A 23,027-nucleotide genomic window follows, 5' to 3' on the forward strand; every position below is an offset into this window, starting at 1 on the left:
GAAATAAAGTAATTGAAATATTTTTTATATATTTTTTATATATATTAAATATAATACTTTTATGTAATAATTTTTAATAACTTTTTATTTATTAGTTTTAGCTAAATTAACCTTAATTTTCAGTTTAATAATGTTTATTTTATTTCAAGAAATACTTTTTTCCTTTTTTTTAGTTTTAGTGAACTATAATAACCCAGTGGCAAACATCACTAGCTAAGACTTGGCAGTTAACCAAGTAATGCTACAATTTTAGTAACCAGAAAATGGCTAATGAGAAACTTAAAAGGTTTGTATTCAATTTAATATTCAGTCGTGATTTAGTCTAGCAGGAAATACCTTTTGCATTTACACAGCACCCAAGATAAAGCAATCTATGCAGGTCAGTAAGACAATCATGATGTTTGGTCATTTTCTGAATAGATTGATGAAAGATAGTGTAAGATGCAACTATTTTGTCTTTTTCCCCCACATATCAACTGAAAGAGGAAAACACAAGTCGAATCGAGTGCAAGGAGAGTGAGAGTTTGTCTCTTGCAACTTTCTCATGGCAACTGAAGTCTAATTGTGTCACAGACAGTGGGTTTCGTGCTCTTTTACTCTTCCTGAAGATTCAGTCCATATAGAAGCAGAGTATTATCTATAGTAAGATCTGTATAGAATCAATACTATTTTAGTATTTATCTTAAAATGCAAGTGATTTATCTTTAAATACAAGTAACTTATCTTTAAGTACAAGTAATTTATCTTAAAATGCATGTGATTCTTCTTAAAATACAGGTGATTTGTCTTTTGAATACAAGTGATTTATTTTAAAAGGCAAGAAATTCTTAAAATGCAAGTGATTTATCTTTAAATACAAGTAATTTATCTTAAAATGCAAGTTAAATACAAGTTATTCACTAAAACACAAGTAATTTGTCTTTAAATACAAGTAATGGAATAAATGCATGTGATTCTTAAAATACAAGTTATTCACCTTAAAATACAAGGGGTTTATCTTAAAATACAAGGGATTTATCTTTAAATGCAAGTGATTTAACTTAAAATTCAAGCAAATTATTTTTAAATACAAATAATTTATCTTGAAATGCATGTGATTCTTCTTAAAATACAAGTGATTTGTCTTTAAATACAAGTAATTTATCTTAAAATGCAAGTTAAATACAAGTTATTCACTAAAACACAAGTAATTTGTCTATAAATACAAGTAATGGATCTTAAAATGCATGTGATTCTTAAAATATAAGTGATTCACGTTAAAATACAAGTGATTTGTCTTTAAATACAAGTAATTTATCTTAAAATGCAAGTGATTCTTCTTAAAATACAAGTTATTCACCTTAAAATACAAGGGATTTATCTTAAAATACAAGGGATTTATCTTTAAATGCAAGTGATTTAACTTAAAATTCAAGCAAATTATTTTTAAATACAAATAATTTATCTTGAAATGCATGTGATTCTTCTTAAAATACAAGTGATTTGTCTTTAAATACAAGTAATTTATCTTAAAATGCAAGTGATTCTTCTGAAAATACAAGTGATTTGTCGAAATACAATTAATGTACCTTGAAATACAAGTGATTCTTCTTAAAATACAAGTGATTTAACTTACAATACAAGTGATTTGTCTTTAAATACAAGTAATTTATCTTAAAATACAAGTGATTTTGTGCTATTTTACTCTTCCTGAAGATTCAGTCCATATAGAAGCAGAGTATTATCTATAGCAAGATCTGTATAAAATCAATACTATTTTAGTATTTATCTTAAAATGCAAGTGATTTATCTTTAAATACAAGTAACTTATCTTTAAGTACAAGTAATTTATCTTAAAATGCATGTGATTCTTCTTAAAATACAGGTGATTTGTCTTTTGAATACAAGTGATTTATTTTAAAATGCAAGAAATTCTTAAAATGCAAGTGATTTATCTTTAAATACAAGTAATTTATCTTAAAATGCAAGTTAAATACAAGTTATTCACTAAAACACAAGTAATTTGTCTTTAAATACAAGTAATGGATCTTAAAATGCATGTGATTCTTAAAATATAAGTGATTCACGTTAAAATACAAGGGATTTATCTTAAAATACAAGTAATTTATCTTAAAATGCAAGTGATTCTTCTTAAAATACAAGTGTTTTGTCTTTAAATACAAGTAATTTATCTTAAAATGCATGTGATTCTTAAAATACAAGTTATTCACCTTAAAATACAAGGGATTTATCTTAAAATACAAGTAATTTATCTTTAAATGCAAGTGATTTAACTTAAAATTCAAGCAAATTATTTTTAAATACAAATAATTTATCTTGAAATGCATGATTCTTCTTAAAATACAAGTGATTTGTCTTTAAATACAAGTAATTTATCTTAAAATGCAAGTGATTCTTCTGAAAATACAAGTGATTTGTCGAAATACAATTAATGTATCTTGAAATACAAGTGATTCTTCCTAAAATACAAGCGATTTAACTTACAATACAAGTGATTTGTCTTTAAATACAAGTAATTTATCTTAAAATACAAGTGATTTTGTGCTCTTTTACTCTTCCTGAAGAATCAGTCCGTATAGAAGCAGAATATCATCTACAGCAATGTCTTTTAAAATGCTGTATTTAATGACAATTAATTATTCATGATCGATTTAATTCCAGATGGATTAAATAATTCAGTTTTTCTTGCTGAATATCCATTTTTACTTTAAAATATGACATTATGGGAGTCAAATAACATGCATGTTGAATTGTATTAATACATACAGCTGCCTATTTGAATGCATTTTAGTTTAAGTTACACTTTATTTATTTATTTATTTATTTGGGGGAGACAATGCAGAACAACATTACTGCACAGAGTTTAATAATACATTAATTGTAATATATATACATATATATATATCAAAATAAACACAAACACACTTGGATTTCACATGTGAAATTAATAGATTTATTGAAGACAGTATTGTGTTTGTGTTGATAGTTAATGTGATTCTCACACCTGTGGTTGCCAACAGGTTAACATATAGATCTGTCTGTACAGGAAGTGACCTGTGCTTGTGCTGAAAGCTGATTGGCTGACGGCGGGTCTGTTCTGTCCAGACTGATAGACCTTATCTGGTTTGGCACCAGCTTCCCCTCCCCTGCTGTCCTCCCATGTGTCTTTGTTCCCTTCTTTTATTTCTCGCTCTGTCTTAACTGTCCTCAAGACCGACCGCTGACCAGTGTTTTGCAAACGATGCCGTCACCGTTTGTTACTTCCTCTGGTTTTAAAATATGACTCTGAACCACTGTGTGCATGAAAGAGAGAAAATGACTATTAATGTTCATTAGATCAGTCAAGTCTTAAATGCATAACACTTTGTTTCACAAAAGCTTTACAAAATATTTACAGACAAATATCAACATATCTATTATTGAAATAATAAATTATTAAAAAAATGAATTGTACAAAAATAAATATTACAAAATAATATGCAAGTGTCTTGTTTTTTAGTCTGAATATTACAAAGTATTTTAATATTATGAAATAATTAGCAAGTGTCTTTTTTTGAGTCAGAATATTAACTAATATTAAATATTACAAAATTATTTGCGTGTTTTAAGCCTCAAAATGTCAAAAATAACAAGAAATAATATGCATGTCTTGTTTTTTTAGGAAAAATATTACCTAATAATTTAATATTACAAAATAATTTAACATTACAAAATGATTTGCACGTGACTTGTTTCGTAGCCTGAAAATTACAAAATAATGTAATATTACAAAATAATTTACGTTTTAAGCCCCAAAATGTCTTGTTTTTAGCATAAATATTACATAATTTAATAATTTAATATTATTAAATAATTTGCAAGTGTGTAGTTTTTTTAGTCTGAATATTACAAAATGATTTAATATTACAAAGTTATTTGCAAGTGTCTTGTTTTATAGCCTAACAAAATAGCCTAAGCATAAATATTACAGAATAATTTAATATTGTGAAATAATTTGCAACTGTATTCCAATATTACAAAAGTTTTTGCAAATGTCTTGTTTTTGTAGCCTGAATATTACAAAATAATTTAATATTACAAAATAATATGCAAGTGTTTTGTTTTATAGTCTGAATATTACAAAGTATTTTAATATTATGAAATAATTAGCAAGTGTCTTTTTTGAGTCAGAATATTAACTAATATTAAATATTACAAAATTATTTGCGTGTTTTTAGCCTCAAAATGTCAAAAATAACAAGATCTAATATGCATGTCTTGTTTTTTTAGCATAAATATTACCTAATAATTTAATATTACGAAATAATTTGCAAGTGTCTTGTTTTTAGCTTGAATTTTACCTAATAATTTAATATTACAAAATAATTTAACATTACAAAATAATTTGCACGTGTCTTGTTTCATAGCCTGAAAATTACAAAATAATGTAATATTACAAAATAATTTGCATGTCTTGTTTTTAGCATAAATATTACATAATTTAATAATTTAATATTATGAAATAATTTGCAAGTGTGTAGTTTTTTAGTCTGAATATTACAAAATTATTTAATATTACAAAATTATTTGCAAGTGTCTTGTTTTATAGCCTAACAAAATAGCCTAAGCATAAATATTACAGAATAATTTAATATTGTGAAATAATTTGCAACTGTATTACAATATTACAAAAGTTTTTGCAAATGTCTTGTTTTTGTAGCCTGAATATTACAAAATAATTTAATATTACAAAATAATATGCAAGTGTTTTGTTTTATAGTCTGATAATGACAAAATAATGTAATTATTACAAAATAATTACAAAATAATTTGCACGTCTTGTTTTTAGCATAAATATTTCATAATAATTTAATAATTTAATATTTTTAGCCTATTTTATAAAATAATTTGCAAGTGTCTTATATTTAATTTAATATTACCTAATCATTTATTATTATAAAATTTTTGCATGTGTCTTGTTTTTTTAGTCTGAATATTACAAAATATTTTAATATTCCAAATTAATTTGCAAGTGTATTGATTTTATTCTGAATATAACCTAATAATTTAATATTACAAAATAATTTAATATTACAAAATTATTTGCAAGTGTCTTGTTTTATAGCATGAATGTCAAAATAATGTAATATTACAAAATAATATGCATGTCTTGTTTTTTTAGCCTGAATATTACACAATAATGTAATATTACAAAATAATATGCATGTCTTGTTTTTTAGCCTGAATATTACACAATAATGTAATATTACAAAATAATATGCATGTCTTGTTTTTTAGCCTGAATATTACACAATAATGTAATATTACAAAATAATATGCATGTCTTGTTTTGTAGCATAAATATTACTTAATATTTTAATATAATGAAATAATTTGCTTTTTTTTGCCTGAATATTGCAAAAAAATATATATATAATATTACAAAATAAAATGCAAGCGTGTTTTTTAAGGCTAATTTATAAAATAATTTGCAAGTGTCTTGTTTTTTTAAGATTGAATATTACAAACTAATTTGCAAGTGTCTTGTTTTTAGTCTGAATTATAAAATAATTTCCAAGTTTCTTATTTCTTACCCTGAATATTACAAAATATTTTAATATTCCAAATTAATTTGCAAGTGTATTTTTTAGTCTGAATATTAACTAATAATGTAATATTACAAAATTGTTTGCAAGTGTCTTGTTTTTTAGTCTGAATATTACCTAATAATTTAATATGAAATATTTGCAAGTGTCTTGTTTTTTAGTCTGAATATTACAAAGTATTTTAATATTATGAAATAATTAGCAAGTATCTTGTTTTTGAGTCTTAATATTAACTAATTTTAAAAAATTATTTTGTTTTTTAGCCTGAAAATGTCAAAATGTCAAAAAACAAGAACTAATTTGCATGTCTTGTTTTTTAGCATAAATATTACATAATTTAATATTACAAAAAATTTGCAAGTGTCTTGTTTTTTAGCCTGAATATTACCTAATAATTTAATATAACAAAATAATTTAATGTTACAAAATAATTGGTAAGAGTTTTGTTTTTTAGTCTGAATATCAAAAAATAATTTAATATTACAAAATTATTTGCAAGTGTCTTGATTTATAGCCTAAAAATGAAAAAAAAAAATTAATATTACAAAATAATTTGCACGTCTTGTTTTTTAGCATAAATATTGCATAATAATTTTGGTCTGAATATTACAAAATATTTGAATATTCCAAATTAATTTGCAAGTGTATTGTTTTTTAGCCGGAATATTACAAAATAATGTAATATTACAAAATAATTAGCATGACTTGTTTTTAGCATAAATATTACATAATAATTTAATATTTTGAAATAATTTGCAAGTGTCTAGTTTTTTAGCCTGAATATTACTTAATTTAATATTACAAAATAATTTGCAAGTGTCTTTTTTTAGTCTGAATATTCTGAAATAATTTAATATTACAAAATAATTTGCAAGTATCTTTTTTTTAGTCTGAATATTCTGAAATAATTTAATATTACAAAATAATTTGCAAGTGTCCTGTTTTTTTTAACCTTAATATTACTTAATTTAATATTACAAAATCATTTGCAAGTGTCTTGTTTTTTAGTCTGAATATTACAAAATAAATTAATATAAAAATTTTTTTTGCAAGTGTTAATGTAATGCATGTCTAGTTTCTTTAGCAAAAATATTACATAATTCAATATTATGAAACAATTTGCATATCTTTTTTAAAGCCTGACTATTAGATACTAATTTAATATTATTTAAAATTTAGTATTATGAAATAATCTGTATGTATCTTGCAAGTGTGCTGCTGTTACTTTACTAAATGACCAAATAAACTATTTTCTTAGCTGGACCACAGAACAAGTGAAAAAAAAAAATCCCACAGACGCACATTAAAGATCACAGATGTTTTTTGTCATGCAAAAAGCATTCAGACAACCCACACTGAGAGATGAGTTTGGTTTGCTCACATTCATTAAATCAGTCATCTGCACTCACTAGTGCATATGTCTCCAAATATGGCCATAGAAGGAACCTGGCCAATAGCGGTCGCTCTAGCAGATGAGGTCACACATGACAGCCATCATTCTGACTTTAAACTGAAGATTGTGTGACTGAAACACTCAGAGATGCTGCTATTGACCAACTGTGTGTGTGTGTGTGTGTGTGTGTGTGTGTGTGTGTGTGTGTGTGTGTGTGTGTGTGTGTGTGTGTGTGTGTGTGTGTGTGTGTGTGTGTGTGTGTCAAGATGGCGGCAGGCAGTAGGCCACCTGTTGGTGCAGGTGAAAGCAAAAATGTTGTTTGGTAAAGCTGAACAACCACACCCGTTGTAATTGCCATCGTTAATGCAATAGGTGCAGATAAGATGCATAGGAAAATCCTGTGGACTATGTGCTTGATCGCAACAATCAAGCTTGCATACAAACAAGCATTACACTCATTTCTTAAGAATACTGCACTTAGCGAAGACATTATTATTTTTACAGTTAAGGCTAGATTACAAGTTCTTCCTACTAGACTTAACCTTTCTATCTGGTATCCTACAACTCAGGTTCCTTATTGTTTGCATCACATTACAGAACAGATCACTGAAACATTGCCACATATCTTGAATGGCTGCCATGTTTACAAGGGAATGTACATAGCGCGTCATGATAGAATAGTGGATCTTATAGTGAAAGATGTGTTAAAGTATCTACCATCTTCAGTGAAAACATATAAACATTCTTGTGTAAAAGCATCTATGTTTAAGTGTTTTAATAGTAATTCCGAAATATTTTCACATTTGTCTGCAAATACACCAGATGTTGTTGTGATAAATGAGGAGTGTAGAGAGGTGCATGTTTTGGAGGTTGCATGTACCTTTGATTCTAGTATGGAGGAAGCTTTTATGACCAAAGTCATTAAATATCAACCACTCTTAAATGCTATTCTTGAGATAGGTTATCGATGTCGTCTGTTTGTCTTCATATTTGGCAGTTTAGGACATGCACATAGGCTGGTTGTAAGAGGGCTTCAACAACTTGGGATGCCCAAAAAGAGAGCTAAACAGCTAGCAAAGTTTTGTTCCTTGTCTGCTATTATAGGTAGTCACCAGATATGGCGGAGACGATGTTATTTATACCCATAATAACAAGGGGGTATGCTTAATGTTGTAAAGAACTGATGCATGACATTGCGCCACGTTTTTTCTGTACATGTATTTAACTGCATCTGTATTATTTATGTCCCTGTAAACTATTTCCTTTAAGTGGATTTAAATAAATGGGTAAAATGTGTGTACCTGGTATTCATCACGTTGTGGGGACCAAATGTCCCCACAAGGATAGGAATACCAGTAGATTTTGACCTTGTGGGGACATTTCTCAGGTCCCCATGAGGAAACAGGCTTATAAATCATGCACAATGAGTTTTTTTGATGAAGTAAAAGTGTGCACAATCTCCTGTGAGGGCTAGGTTTAGGTGTAGGGTAGGTGTAGGGCGATAGAAAGTATGGTTTGTACAGTATAAAAACCATTACGCCTATGGAATGTCCCCATAAAACATGTAAACCCAACAAGTGTGTGTGTGTGTGTGTGTGTGTGTGTGTGTGTGTTTCCTCTCACCGGAGGATATGATGTAACATAAAATGATTAATAATGTGGTTACGATTTGTTCGATAAGTTTTAGTCTGAAGTGATTCATCATTTTTATTTTATCTATCGATGGATTGAAGTTTCTGTTCATCACAAAACACACTCTTTACTGACAAGCTGAGTTTATCATTGCACTAAAAAAATATTATAAGAAAATGTTTCAGTCTTTTTTTCATGAAATTGTATGAATCATACACCACTTTTTTTAATGTAGAGATCAGTTTAACACTGGTGATGCTCATGTGGCAGTCTTTATTTTTTATTTCAATGATTGTGGTCTATTTTCGTTTGATAATGATTTTTAAAGTAATATTTTGTATTTTTAGGTGATTTTATGGTATTACATTGTATTTACGGAAGATTACTTAAAATTTTTAAAACATGTTGAAATTGTAGTTAGTCACATAATCCATTACATTAAACATTTTAGGTAACATAATCAGACTATTTTTAGATTACTTTTGGCCTAACTCTTTTATCATTTAAATAGGTTAATATTGTACCATATTGACATAATACAAAAAGTAAGAAAATGTATTGCATTTGTTGTTATTACACTGCCAAAAAAAAAAATTTTTTTTTTGTCTTGTTTCCAATCAAAATATCTAAAAGTTCTTAAATCAAGAAGGATTTTCCAGACAAGTAATGAATAATTTTCTTGTTTTCAGAAAAAAACAAGTCAAAATTAAGTGAGTTTTTGCTTAGGACTAGCTAAAAAACTGCCAGTGGGGTAAGAAAAAAAAATTTCAAACAGAAAACTAGATTACTTTTCTTACCCCATTGGCAGATTATTTTGCTTCTTTCAAGCAAAAACACACTTAATTTTGATACTCGTCTAGAATATTAATCAAGTAATGAATTTTACTCATCTAGAAAATCTTCTTAAATTAAGAATTTTTTGATATTTTGGTTGGAACAATACAGCACGGCCTCTCCTACCTGATTGCTTAAATAAAAAGAGTACAATGCAAAAAATGCTTTTCTCACTGCAACCCCTTCTGTCATAATTTATTCATGATACAGCACGGCCTCAAGTACCTTATTGCTTTTATAAAACGGTTACAACACAATAAAAATAATAAAATCCAAAATATATATTAATTCATATATATTAGGTTGAACGTTTTCATAAAGTAAAATCATTAACTGCCTTCCGCTGTAAAAAGTAGTCCCTAACTGCTAAGGGGTGGTTGCTAAGGGGGCTCAATGATACACAAAACCGAGTGAAGCGGTCATAGCAGTGCCGTATCATGAATACGACACAGCTGCTGACCAATCAGAATTGAGGAATGGAACTAACCGTTTTATAATACCTGTTCTTCACTTTTTGAGGAAAAAAAAATGAAAATCTAAATCGTAATTCTTGAATGCTTTGGAACACAGACTTAAGTATGGTCTCTTTTTGTAGAAGACACTTGGCAGATTATTTAAGTGAAAAGGCTTCTTTTAAGTTTATTTCCATGAAAAGAAAATACTGTTTTTAAATTTTATATAATATATACATACTAAAACTGTCACAAGGAGGGTCAGAGACGTGCAGGTCCATTTGCAGCATTTATTGAGATGTGTCAACAGGCAGGAGTAAACGCCAGAAAACAGGAACAACGTAGGTAATCCGGGAAACAGTTCAATATTCAAGCAGTGGTCGCAATGGCAGGCAGCAGGAATCAATAATGGGGTACACAGTCCAGGGTCATACACAGGAAATCCAACACAGAAATAAACACTCAGAATTACGACCATACGGAACAATAAGACTTCGCAGAGTGGCTGTGTGTGTGAGAAGCTTAAATGCATGTCAGTGTGATGAGGTGCAGCTGTGAGCGGTAATCAGTAAAGTGAGAGCAGGTGAATGCAGTGATTAGTGCAGTGGCTTGTGGGGAATGAAGTCCATGAAGTGTGGTGCAAGAGTTCATGATGACAGGATAGACCAGATACGTGACAAAAACATTTTACTCTAAAACTGTGTGAAAATCAAATACCTAAATCTAAACAAGTTGTGCTACAAATTTTAAGTCACAAAAAATCTGATTTTGTTTCCACAGAATGAAATTCATTCCCATTCATTTCGTTTTAGACAGCGAGAAATACAAGTGTAACTTTTTTTCTTTCTTTCTCAGGACTATTTAACCTTTTTGGATCATGTTCATTATTTTTGTGTTCATAGTGAGAGCCAAAACTGTCATTTCTGCCACTGAATAAAAAATAAAAAAGGTAATTGCAACTTTTTTCTCGCAATTCTTTTTTTTTCTCTCAGAACTGTGAGATATGAACTCGCAAATGAGTTAAGTACATTTCTGAGGAGAAAAAAGGAATTTTGAGTTTATATCTCACAATTCTGACATTATAACTTACAATTATGACTTTTTATCTCACAATTTTGACTTTATAACTCGCAATTTCGAGTTTATATCTCACAAATCTGACTTTATAACTCACAATTATGACTTTTTATCTCATAATTTTGACTTTTTTTCTTGAAATGCTTTTTGCTCAGAATTGTGAGATATAAACTTGCAATTGTAAGTTATAAAGTACATTTCTCAAAAGAAAAAAGACTGATATGTTCACAGAATTGTGAGTTTATATCTCACAATTCTGACTTTATAACTCACAATTATGACTTTTTATCTCACATTTTTTACTTTACTTTCTCAGAATTGTAATTTATATCTCAATTCTGACTTAACTCGCAATTACGACTTTTTATCTCACCATTCTGATTTCTTTCTTGAAATGCTTTTTGCTCAGAATTGTGAGATATACACTTGCAATTGTGAGTTATAAAGTACATTTGTGAAAAGACTGATATGTTTACAGAATTGTGAGTTAATAACTCTGACTTAATAATTCACAATTGCAAGCTTATATCACAATTCTGACTTTGTATCAGAATTTGTTTCTCAGAATTCTCAGATCTCACAATTCTGACTTTTTTCTCTTAATTCTTTTTTCTCAGAATTGTGATATAAACTCACAATTGTGAGTTAAGTACATTTAAGGAGAAAAAAGACAGATATGTTCACAGAATTGCAAGTTTATATCTCACAATTCTGACTTTTTTTCTTGCAATTGCGAGTTTATTTTTTGCAATTCTGACTTTTATCTCACAACTGTGAGATATAAATTCACAATTGCGAATTATAAAGTCAATTTGCGTGATTTAATTTCCCGATTCTAATTTTTTTCTCGTAAATCTTTTTTCTCAGAATTGTGAGATATAAACTCACAATTGTGAGTTAAGTACATTTAAGGAGAAAAAAGACAGATATGTTCACAGAATTGCAAGTTTATATCTCACAATTCTGACTTTATAACTCACAATTGCAAGTTCATATCGCACAATTCTGACTTTTTTTCTTGCAATTGCGAGTTTATTTTTTGCAATTCTGACTTAATAACTTGCAATTGTGAGTTAATATCTCACAATTCTGAGAAAAAAGTCATATTTTGCAAGTTTGTATCACAATTCTGAGAAAAATGTCAGATTTGTGAGATAGGTCACAATAACCTTTTTTAAAAAAAATTTATTCAGTGGCGGAAACAGGCTTTCATTCAAACATTTACCAGGTTCCTAACATTCAGATGAAGTAAAAAAGTGACTGAACTGCACCAGAAAGTTAAATCTTTAAACACACGTAAAGGTTTTGGTAGTTTTGTACATTCATAAACGAGTCGTTCTTTTAATCAGGTCAATCTGAGTGTGACGAGACTCATGAGACTCAACGGTTAATCTTGAAACAGGAAGCTGATGTGGATCTGAGCTTCAATTCTCTTTCATTTGATTATCAATCAAGCTTAGAAACTGTTTTAACTCATTTTAGTGTATTATGAGGATTTTCATGCTTCAGCTAATTTCAGTTAACTTTTAAATGACAAAAACAAGTTCTAGCAGGTTGTAACTAGATTTTATGTGCACACAAATTAAACATAAGTAATAAAGAGCATGTAATCATTTAGGCACGTGCATAATATAAATATATTCCAGCTAGAATTTAGTCAGCATAATTAGGAGTTTGTAATATATGTATAATGACTGTTATATGTAAATGGTTTTCGGTCATACTGTATGCTGACTTGCTTTATTGAACTGGTTCTGTTACTTGAGTGGGTGTGTTTTTGCACCATGTTTTAGGGTGTAAACTCGGGTGCAAAACTGAAACACTTTGAAGTGCACATAGACAGCCTACATAGTGAGCTGCTGTTATGTATCTGTGGTTAAACCCAACAGAATGCAAAACTGAGGAGGGAAGATGAAATCACCTGCTTTCGCGCCCAAATGTGTTTGAATCTAAACTTCAACTTCAACTAAACAATCTGAAAATCCAAACGTGTTTTTAATAGAATAACCTTCATAAATTCTATAAAGAACATTTAGTTTTCTAGTTCTAGTTTTAAAGAACCCAAAACACTGATTACCTGAAGTATCTAATGAAATATTTCTTTTACTTTATTTCAGTCGACATTTCTCATCAGAGCACTGAAGTTATTTCTATCTGTGTTCTAATGAGAAGTTGTACTTTCACTCTTGAGTTTCATTTACTACAATTTAAGTAACTTTCTCTTCTTCATTTGTATAGGTGATGAACCCCATCATAACTCGCTGACAGGAGATCAGTTTTGAGGTAGGTGCAACAGCAAAAAAAAAAAAAAAAAAAAAAAAAAAATCATCTTGTTTGTTGTATTATTTCTATGGGTAAATTAATATATATTTAACCTAAATTAACTATATACGTATCTTTCATTTTTTTTATATAAAAAATTAATAAAAAAATAAAAATAATTTTGTAATATTGAGGCTAAAAAACAAGATAATTATGTGACCCTGGATCACAGAACCAGTCCAATAATACATTGTATTCCTTTAATGCCAAAAATAATTAGGATATCAAGTAAAGATCATGTTGCGTGAACATATTTTGTAAATTTCATACCATAAATATTTAAACACTGAAAAAAAAAGGTTCATTGAATTTACTACATTTCTTTTAAGGTAAGTGGTTGCAATTTATTTTAGCTACATTTAAATAAAATTAGTTGACTAACTTTCAACATTTTTACTTAAATGCAGCTAAAATAAATTGATTGCAACCACTGACCTTAAATTAATCTTTTTTTTTTCAGTGAAAACCTAATTTTAATTAGTTATATGCATTGCTAAGAACTTCATTTAAACAACTTTCAAGGCAATTTTCTCAATATTTAGATTTTTTTGCACCCTCAGAATCCAGATTTTAAATAGCAGTATTTCAGCCAAACATTGTCCTATTCTAACAAACCATACATCAAGAGAAATCTAACTTAATAATATTGTATGTATATATAATATTTCTTGTATATAATTTGTATGATTGACGTTGTAATTGTAAATGAGCTCTGTAATCATAAGGCACATTGGTACACTCTCAAAATGAACGCTATGTCTGATTCAGCTTTACATTTCGATTCATAGTGACCTTGATCAAACATGCTGATAAGCGCAGTGACGCAGATCTGTGACTGGCTGGGTGTCAAACCCTTATGGATCCCCATCACAGTTTTATCATTACTATGATTCATTCAGGCCCAACTACAGTCACATCCACCCATGTTAAAGCACTACGCTTAGTAGGTGATTTAGTCATTTTTCAAACTGTTTGTCTGAAGCATGTAACATTTAAAAAAAAAGTTCCAATTAGAATTTTTATTCAGTTTAAACAAACCACTTCCTGTCTGCTGCTAATGTCACACATACTATGATATTTGTTTATTACAGTCACACTTCAAAATGTCTGAATGTCATTGCATTAGGTATAAAACATCATTTTCGCAGATCATTTCAAACTGGATAGCACTCAGAAACTTCTTGACAAATGAGGTTTGAGAACTAAAAGCATTTCTCAGACAGTGTCGCGCTTCAGTGAAATGACTGAAATGACTCTGATCTGGTTTTTGAGTCAGTCAGTAACTGTTGTTTGCTCGTGTGAAGGAGGTGATGTTTCCCTCTGAAACGTGACAGAGGTGTAGATGTGAAGTGTGTTTCTCAAAATAGGAAAATTCAGGCCCACTCTGGTGTGCTTCCCACATCTGCATCAAAAAAAAGAAACTGTTTTTTAAAAGCTCATCTTAAAATCGTCATCAAATTTTGGTTGCAGTGTTTATAATATGAATAATTATTTGTGTGTGACACTTTGTTGCCTTTTATGATCATTTCCTCCAGACATGGCATTTATTGTCACAATTATAAAAACACAGGTCATCTGCCTGAATTAAACATATTCAGTGGTTTTGTAAATATTGCGATAATAAATAACTATACTACCTTAATAAAAGAATATTACTTGCATGATTTTTTCAGTTGCACATGCCAAAATAAATGCATAAAAAAGATTTTTTGTTCATCTTCAATCTTAAAATGATCAATTGTTATTCATTTCATGTCAGTATACTTCATTTTAAAATGTAAATTGCACACAAAGTGAAGGAAATCTGAATTTCCCAACATGCTTTCATACGGACTGTATAATGAGAGTAATTGTTTAGTTAGTCAGATCTACTTTGTTCACTTACATTTACTCAGTTCAATAATTTAACCCTTGCTGTGCTGTAGAATTTCTTTGCTCTTATATCATTAAATCTTGGATTGAATCTTTTTGTCAACTTGTTTTCTTTCATTTATCACAGATTTTGAATTTCTGTTGGACCTCAGTTTTTTCAAGTGAGAAGTTAAAAAAAGCATAAGCTCACATCAATGAGGCTTAAAACACATCAGTTTCAAAAACAAATACAAAACCTGTGATAACTGAAAGAAAACAAGTTGATAAAAAAGACTGAATCCAGTATTTGGTAATAATACAGCACGTTTTGCAGGCTGGACATTTTACCAGGAGCACCACAAGTGTATAAAGGTAGGAATAAAATACCAAACAAGAATAATTTGAAATATATAAAAGTAACAGCACACTTTTCCTAACCAACACAATGCACTGTTTATTGCATCATGGCTGTTGAATAAACAGATTAAATGAGTTATTAATTAGTTAATGGGGTGTTCAGTTCATTAGCCATAATATCAGAGTCTTGCTAAACCCTATTAATGACTCTTAGCTCTTAATTCCACGTCTGCTTTTCTGTTTCTCAAGCTGGTGTCAATTTTATTTCTAGCAGCATTTGTGACAGTCAGCAAGAGTTTGCAGAGCGACTGCGCCCTCTCATGGTATCACCTCAAAATGACCAGTTTCTGCTGTTTTAATGAAGGTCAATTTACGACTTGAACAGCTCTGCTCCCAAACACTAGGATATGGAAATAACTTCTACTAAAAAAAATTCTTCCTCTGTATTTTTGTCTTGTTTTACAGTACTAATGTCAAGTGATTCTTAGATCAAAATACATTTACTTAAACAAAATGACAAATCTTGGTTTGAGAAATTGCTTAAAATGAAAAAGTTTATGAGTGAGCTTATGACTAAAACGAGAACAAATGGACCACAAAACCTGTTTTGAGTAGCACGGATGTATTTGTAGCAAAATAAAAAAATACATTGTATAGGTCAAAATTATACATTTTTCTTTTATGACAAAAATCTTTAGGATATTAAATAGATCATGTTTAAGATATGTTGTCAATTTAGACTGAAAATGTATCAAAACCTAATTTTTGATTAGTAATATGCATTAAGAACTTCAGTTGGACAACTTTAAAGGCAATTTTCTCAGATTCCAGATTTTCAAATAGCTCTACCTTCTGCAAAAAAAATGCCTTATCATAACAAATCATACATCAATACTTTTTAACTTTCAGATTATGACTAAATCTCAATTTAAAAAAATTGACCCTTATGACTGGATTTGTGGTCCAGGGTCATAAAAATGGGCTCAGAAAAATCTAAATCAAAAGGGAAACAAGTTTTCATTCCTCACGGACAGATATTTGTTGTTGTTTTAAGCATAAACTGACTCAGTTTTGTTTCTCAGAAAACAAGACTTGATATCTTCATTTTGCATCTCTAAAGTAAAATCTTAATTTAAGGATTTTTAGATATTTGTACTTAAAAAAAAACATGAAATACGTGCATTTTTGCAGTTCACTCCTAAAAATAAAGGTGTTTAAATGGTTTCATAAAGAACCTTTCTGTTTCACAAAAGGTATTTTGTGGCGAAAGAAGGTTCTTCAGATTATAAAAAAAAGTTAAGAAAGAGATGGTTCTTTAAAGAACCTTTGACTCTGTAAATTGTTAGTAAAATTATGATAATAATAAAAAAAAAAAGGCTTTGGAAAAAAATAAAATTTTGTAAATTTTTAAATATATAAAAAAAAAAGAACCTTTGACTCAATGGTTCTTTGTGGAACCAAAAATGGTTCTTCTATGGCATCGCTGTGAAGAACCTTTTACATTTTTTAAAGGGTACATGAAAGACTTTCTGCTCAGATTAAAACCTTTTCAAGTAAATTAACACTAACTATAGAAACCCTCACTGACCATATTAAAAAACAAAAAGGTATAAATCTGAAACAAAATGCAGTTTATAAAACGTTTATTCATGTTTAAATCATTTACGTGGAATATTTAAATCAATCGTTTATCCGTCTATCAAACAATTATCACTCCAAATACCCAAAAAGTGTAAGTAAAAAAAAAAAAAGACATTAAATGAAATAACAGATCAGCAGTCACTAAAACAGCTGGTTATATACGTAACTTTACAAACATGTGATGCATAAACTGATGTTTTCATGTTTTAACAGCCGTGTCTCTGGATCTATAGATGACGCCTCTGCTCTTCAGCTCTCGCACCACACCTGAGAGACAAAACACACAATCAACCTCAGAAAATAGTCATTAGAGAGCCATTCTGCTGAACGAGACCAAAATCAGACACTGACCTGGAGGTAACCGACCCGTTACTGTAACCGCATAGACACCTGGCTTGAAGTTACCTGAGAAAGACATCCACACTGTTACTGAACTGAATAATGACACTTTTGCCTTCTGCAAAACTGCTTTATAGCTGTAAATAAAGTTGTTGCATAATTGATGCAACATTAACACTGTTATTTTCCTGTTTATTTATGCAATTTATTTCTAAAAATGAAAATGAAAACCAGATTACCAATTTCGTTATAAAAAGCTATACGCGAAATCTGTGCCAAAATTTGAAACGAAATGATTTCATTTTCACTGTGACAATGCATTTTCCCTGACAAATTGGAAAACAGAATGCAGTTGGTGATTTGACTTCATTTTCAATGCAATCTCGAGTCAAAGCTGGCAATCTTAAAATGAAAAGGTAAATATGAAAAAGAAAATGTTTTCCAGTTGTTACAAAGCTTTTTATTAATGGTCATGCAATAATAGTGACACAATTCAAATCAAAATGTAAAGTTTATTTTTCTTTTTATTGTCTCTTTTATTTCAGTTTTCATTTTCAGAAGTAACTTGTATACAAATCCTATGTTAATCAGGGGGCAGGGCTTACTGTTCGAGCAAGAGGCCCATTCCCACCACAGTTAGGTAAAAAATATGATTCTGTAAGTCGAAATAATCTGATTCTCATTTTTAGAAAATAAATTGATTTCTTTAAAAATGGCACAAAATGACTTCCATATTTTGTCATCTGTATTGTGTAAAAGTGCTATATAATTAAGTACAAAATGAAATACAGAAATGAGCAAAAGCAACTCCATCTGACTGCTTCTGAACAAAGTACACTCGAATACTCACCGATTCTTTGCCATTTTGCCACCCAGCTGTCCTCTGGGCTCATCATAGCAATAACACTATAATGAAGACATCATCTATTAGTGCTCAAATTCAATCCAACAAACGTACGTGTGTGTTTTAAACAAATAATTGACTCAAAAATGTAAATCCTACTATCTTTGACACACCATAACTTTCCAAACCAGTCTAATTCTCTTTCCTAAATTGCATGGGTTACTCTAATGGTGCTTTTTTTAAAGGTGATCCACCACTTATTGTCATTTCATGGACAAAACGTCTGCCAAATAGCTCTATTTTTAGCCATACAATGAGAGTAAATGATGATGGAGAGAATTATCTGTTTATCTGTAAGAAATATCATTACCCACCCATCAAAAGAAGAGCTTGTGCACTCATAGACCATCTCTCGATTGCCCTTCATCTGCAGGTATGATTCACAGTTGTCACATCCATCATACTCAAACTGATCAATAGTCTGAAACCAGAAAAAGAAACAAAAGAAAATATTTAGAGTTAGTATCTAAATATACACATTTCCACAGTTAAACAAACTATGTTGTAATTGTAATATCTATGACTGTATCTAGCAGTATAATGTTTTATGTACACAGTATAATACACATAGGCTCGCCATAGTATATTTAAAACATGTTCATTTAAAAAAACATTATCGTAGTAAGATAAAGTCTATGTATAGAGTTTTAAACCAGCGTAATCTTGCTATACTCATCTGCTGTGTCTAAATGTGTATACATATAAATTAAATTAATAAACAAAGCATCTGTTTTGATGAATGCCTAGTTTACCTTGACAAGAGAGCACAGCAGACACGCTCTCAAATGACGCAGATCTTTCGGAACGGTCTCCAGAGACATTTCTGTTTCTTTAGTGAAATATACTTGGAAAAATAAAACAAAAATATCTTAATAGATGCCTCAGAACAACGATTTTTTTTTTTCAACGAGTTGTTAGCGTTCGCTGGCCACAATCGGCGCCGTTTAATGACGTCATTGATATGCGCCACTCGACCGTGAAAGGAAATATATCAAGATCAATTTTTTATTTTGGGGCATATAATTAACGTATATTGTTAGTTTTTCAGAATTCAAGATAATTGGCCTGTAGGTATGTTTGTGACTACAAAATAATGGAAATAATGGAACGAGTGAAAAAATATTCCATATTGGTTCAATATATGAATAAATACATTTGTTCCAAAGCAATTTTAGAGGGCGACTGTAAACAAACTGGGCAAAATAAGAGTTTATTTATGGAATGGAGATAATAGAATGAATGGAAAACACAAAGTTTAATAATTCCAAAATGTTTTTTTCTAAACATTTCATGATGGTTAAAAAACACACAAACATTTGTTCCAAATAAATTTTAGAGGGTAACTGTAAACAAACTGTGCAGAATAAGAGTTTCATTATGGAATGAAAGTGATCGAATAAATAGAAAACACAAAACCTAATAATTTCATAATGTTTTTTTTCTAAACATTCCAAGTTGGTTAAAATAAATAAATACATAAATAAATAAATACACATTTGTTCCAAAGTGATTTAGAGGGTAAGTGTAAACAAACTGGGCAAAATAAGAGTTTCATAATGGAATGAAAGCGATCGAATAAATAGAAAACACAAAACCTAATACTTCCATAATGTTTTTTTCTAAATATTCCATGATGGTTAAAAAAAAAACTTTTGGTCCAAAGTAATTTTAGAGGGTAACTGTAAATAAACTAGGGGTGAAAAAAGTTTTGTAATGGAGTGGAAATGATAGAATGAATGATAAACACAAAGCTTAATAATTCCATTTTTTTTTCTAAATATTCCATGATGGTTCAAAATATTTTTTTCAACAAAATTTGTTCTAAAGCATTTTTAGAGGGTGACCATAAACAAACTGGGCAAAATAAGAATTTCATAATGGAATTGAATAGAAAACACAAATACTTTTAATTATGTAATGTTATTTTTTTCTAAATATTCCATGATTTTTCAAAAGTATTTTTAAGCAAAATTAGTTGTAAAGCAATTTGAGAGGGTAACTGTAAATGAAATATACAAAATAAGAGTTTCGTAATGGAATGGATATGATCGAATAAATAAAAAACAACAACAAAAAACAATTCTATAATGTTTTTGTTTCTTTCTTTCTTTTTGTTTCTTTATTTTTTGACTAAATATTTAAACTAAATTTGTTCTAAAGCAATTTAGAGAGTGACTGTAAACAAACTGGTCAAAATAATACTTTCACAATGGAATTGAATAGAAAACACAAAGCCTTTTAATTAAGTTTTTGTTGTTAAATAGTCCATGATTTTTCAAAAGTATTTTTAGGCTAAATTTGTTCTAAAATATTTTTAGAGGGTGATCATAAACAAACTGGGCAAAATAAGAGTTTCATAATGGAATTGAATAGAAAACACAAATACTTTTAATGTAATGTTATTTTTTTCTAAATATTCCATGATTTTCAAAAGTATTTTTAAGCAAATTTAGTTGTAAAGCAATTTTAGAGGGTAACTGTAAATGAAATATGCAAAATAAGAGTTTCGTATTGGAATGGATATGATCGAATAAATAAAAACAACAACAAAAAACAATTCTATAATGTTTTTCTCTTTCTTTATTTCTTTCTTAATTTCTTTATTTCTTTATTTTTATTTCTTTATTTATTTTTTGACTAAATATTTAAACAAAATTAGTTCTAAAGCAATTTTTAGAGGGTAACTGTAAACAAACTGGTGAAAATAAGACTTCTTAAATGGAATGAAAATGATCGAATGAATAAAAATCCAAAGCCTATTAAGTCTATAATGTTTTCACAAAATATTCCAGAATGTTTCAAAATAGTTTTTATACAAAATGAGCTCTAAAGCGATTTTAGAAGGTGTCTGTAAACAAACCGTACCGATCACAACAGCCAATAGAGGTCGCTGTTTACTCACGTGAGTTTAGAGATCACGTGATCTCATTCCAATGCGGTTTAAATGCGTTCTATATGTGAACGCGCATAACGGTTCCACTAACGGTTCTGAAAGGAGATGGTAAATATAAAGACACGTAAAGACATTAATTAATCGATTTTCACTAACAAAATTTATAGTTTTTGATGATATACATGTATATTGTGTTTTATTATGATCACAACTTTCATCTTTACTGAATATTCCTAATGATCTATTCAATCTAAAACGTATCTATTATGAACTAACGACATGTTTGAAAAAGTAACGATGTGATAATGTTGTTATTATGTGTTTGTATTGAATTATAGTGATGTTTATGTAGTTTCCATTATCTGCAGGTCATTTTTTTAATTAAAAATTAGTTCTGAAGCAATTTTAGAGAGTGAATGTAAACAAACTGGGGAAAATAAGACTTTCATAATGGAATCAAATAGAAAACACAAATGTGACTCTGGACCACAAAACCAGTCATAAGGTTAAATTTTACAAAACTGAGATATATACATCATATGAAAGCTCAATAAATAAGCTTTCTATTGATGTATATGGTTTGTTAGGATAGGACAATATTTGGCCGAGATACATCTATTTGAAAATCTGGAATCTGAGGGTGCAAAAAATCAAAATACTGAGAAAATCACCTTTAAAGTTGTCCAAATTAAGTTCTTAGCAATGCATATTACTAATCAAAAATTACATTTTGATAGGTTTACAGTAGGAATTTTACAAAAAATCTTCATGGAACATGATCTTTACTTAATTTCCTAATGATTTTTGACATAAAAGAAAAATCAATCATTTTGACCCATACTATGTATTTTTGGCTATTGCTACAAATATACCCCAGCGACTTAAGACTGGTTTTGTGGTCCAGGGTCACAAATATTTTTAATTATGTGATTTTTTTTCCTAAATATTTCATGATTTTTTAAAAGTATTTTAAGCTAAGTTTGTTCTAAAGCAATTTTAGAGGGTGACTTTAAACAAAATTTCCTAGTTTCCTAATGGAATGGATATGATTGAATAAATGAAAACAACAACAACAATTCTATAATGATTTTTTTTTTTTTTTTTTTTTGCAATAGACCATGATGGATGTGGAGTTTGATAGATCTCTTCTCAAAATTCACATTAATTACAATAACTTCCCGGCTAAGTTGTGGCGCTTGATAAACAATCCCCATAACGACTCAGTCTTCTGGAGCCCAGATGGAGAGAGCTTGACTGTGGACCAGCAGCGGTTTGAGGACGAACTGTTGTCACCGGTCAAACAAGATGCTAAACTGTTCAAGACCACCAACTTTACCAGCTTCATCCGCCAGCTCAACCTCTACGGCTTCCGGAAGGTTTTTGACGTGCCCTTCAAAAATAGACCCCGCAACCTGCACCACTTCCACAATCCCTACTTCAAACAGGGTCAGCCAGAGCTTCTAGTCCATATGAAGAGACTCACAATCGGTAACAAGACCAAGATGCAGTCTGGAGAGGAGGTGACCTGTCGTCCCCCACGGCGAAACCATCAGCAGTCTCAACACAAAAGAGGCCAGTTTGACTTTTTATATACAAGGTTGAACAGTAAACATAATAGTAGGCTTTGAGTAGGCTTTTATGGCACATATACAGTGCCTTCCAAAAGTATTCATACCCCTTAATTTTTTCACATTTTGTTTTGTTGCAGCAATGTGTTAAACTGCTTTAAATTAGTCTTTCCCCACAT

At 29.4% G+C, this 23,027-nt stretch overlaps 1 protein-coding gene across 1 annotated transcript; it reads right to left on the reverse strand.

Moving 5' to 3' along the window:
• Positions 1 to 16,123: 16,123 nt before the first annotated feature.
• On the reverse strand, positions 16,124 to 19,321 carry LOC141335599 (transcription elongation factor SPT4). Its single transcript, XM_073841106.1, has 5 exons — positions 19,140 to 19,321; positions 18,702 to 18,808; positions 18,334 to 18,389; positions 17,496 to 17,549; positions 16,124 to 17,411 (listed from the first exon to the last, which is right to left on the reverse strand). The coding sequence occupies exons 1-5, from the start codon at positions 19,206 to 19,208 to the stop codon at positions 17,344 to 17,346; spliced, it is 354 nt and encodes a 117-aa protein (XP_073697207.1). The 5' UTR covers positions 19,209 to 19,321; the 3' UTR covers positions 16,124 to 17,343.
• Positions 19,322 to 23,027: the final 3,706 nt, after the last annotated feature.

The sequence above is a fragment of the Garra rufa genome, chromosome 5 (assembly GCF_049309525.1).
Source record: "Garra rufa chromosome 5, GarRuf1.0, whole genome shotgun sequence".
NCBI classification, from domain to species: domain Eukaryota; kingdom Metazoa; phylum Chordata; class Actinopteri; order Cypriniformes; family Cyprinidae; genus Garra; species Garra rufa.

Excerpts from the sequence above, each read along its gene's own strand:
- LOC141335599 (XM_073841106.1), bottom strand. The coding sequence starts at position 19,208 with ATGTCTCTGGAGACCGTTCCGAAAGATCTGCGTCATTTGAGAGCGTGT. Across the intron at positions 18,390-18,701 it reads ACAAGCTCTTCTTTTGATGG|TGTTATTGCTATGATGAGCC; the intron begins GTGGGTAATGAT and ends TCTTCATTATAG. Across the intron at positions 17,550-18,333 it reads GGCAAAATGGCAAAGAATCG|GTAACTTCAAGCCAGGTGTC; the intron begins GTGAGTATTCGA and ends TGTCTTTCTCAG.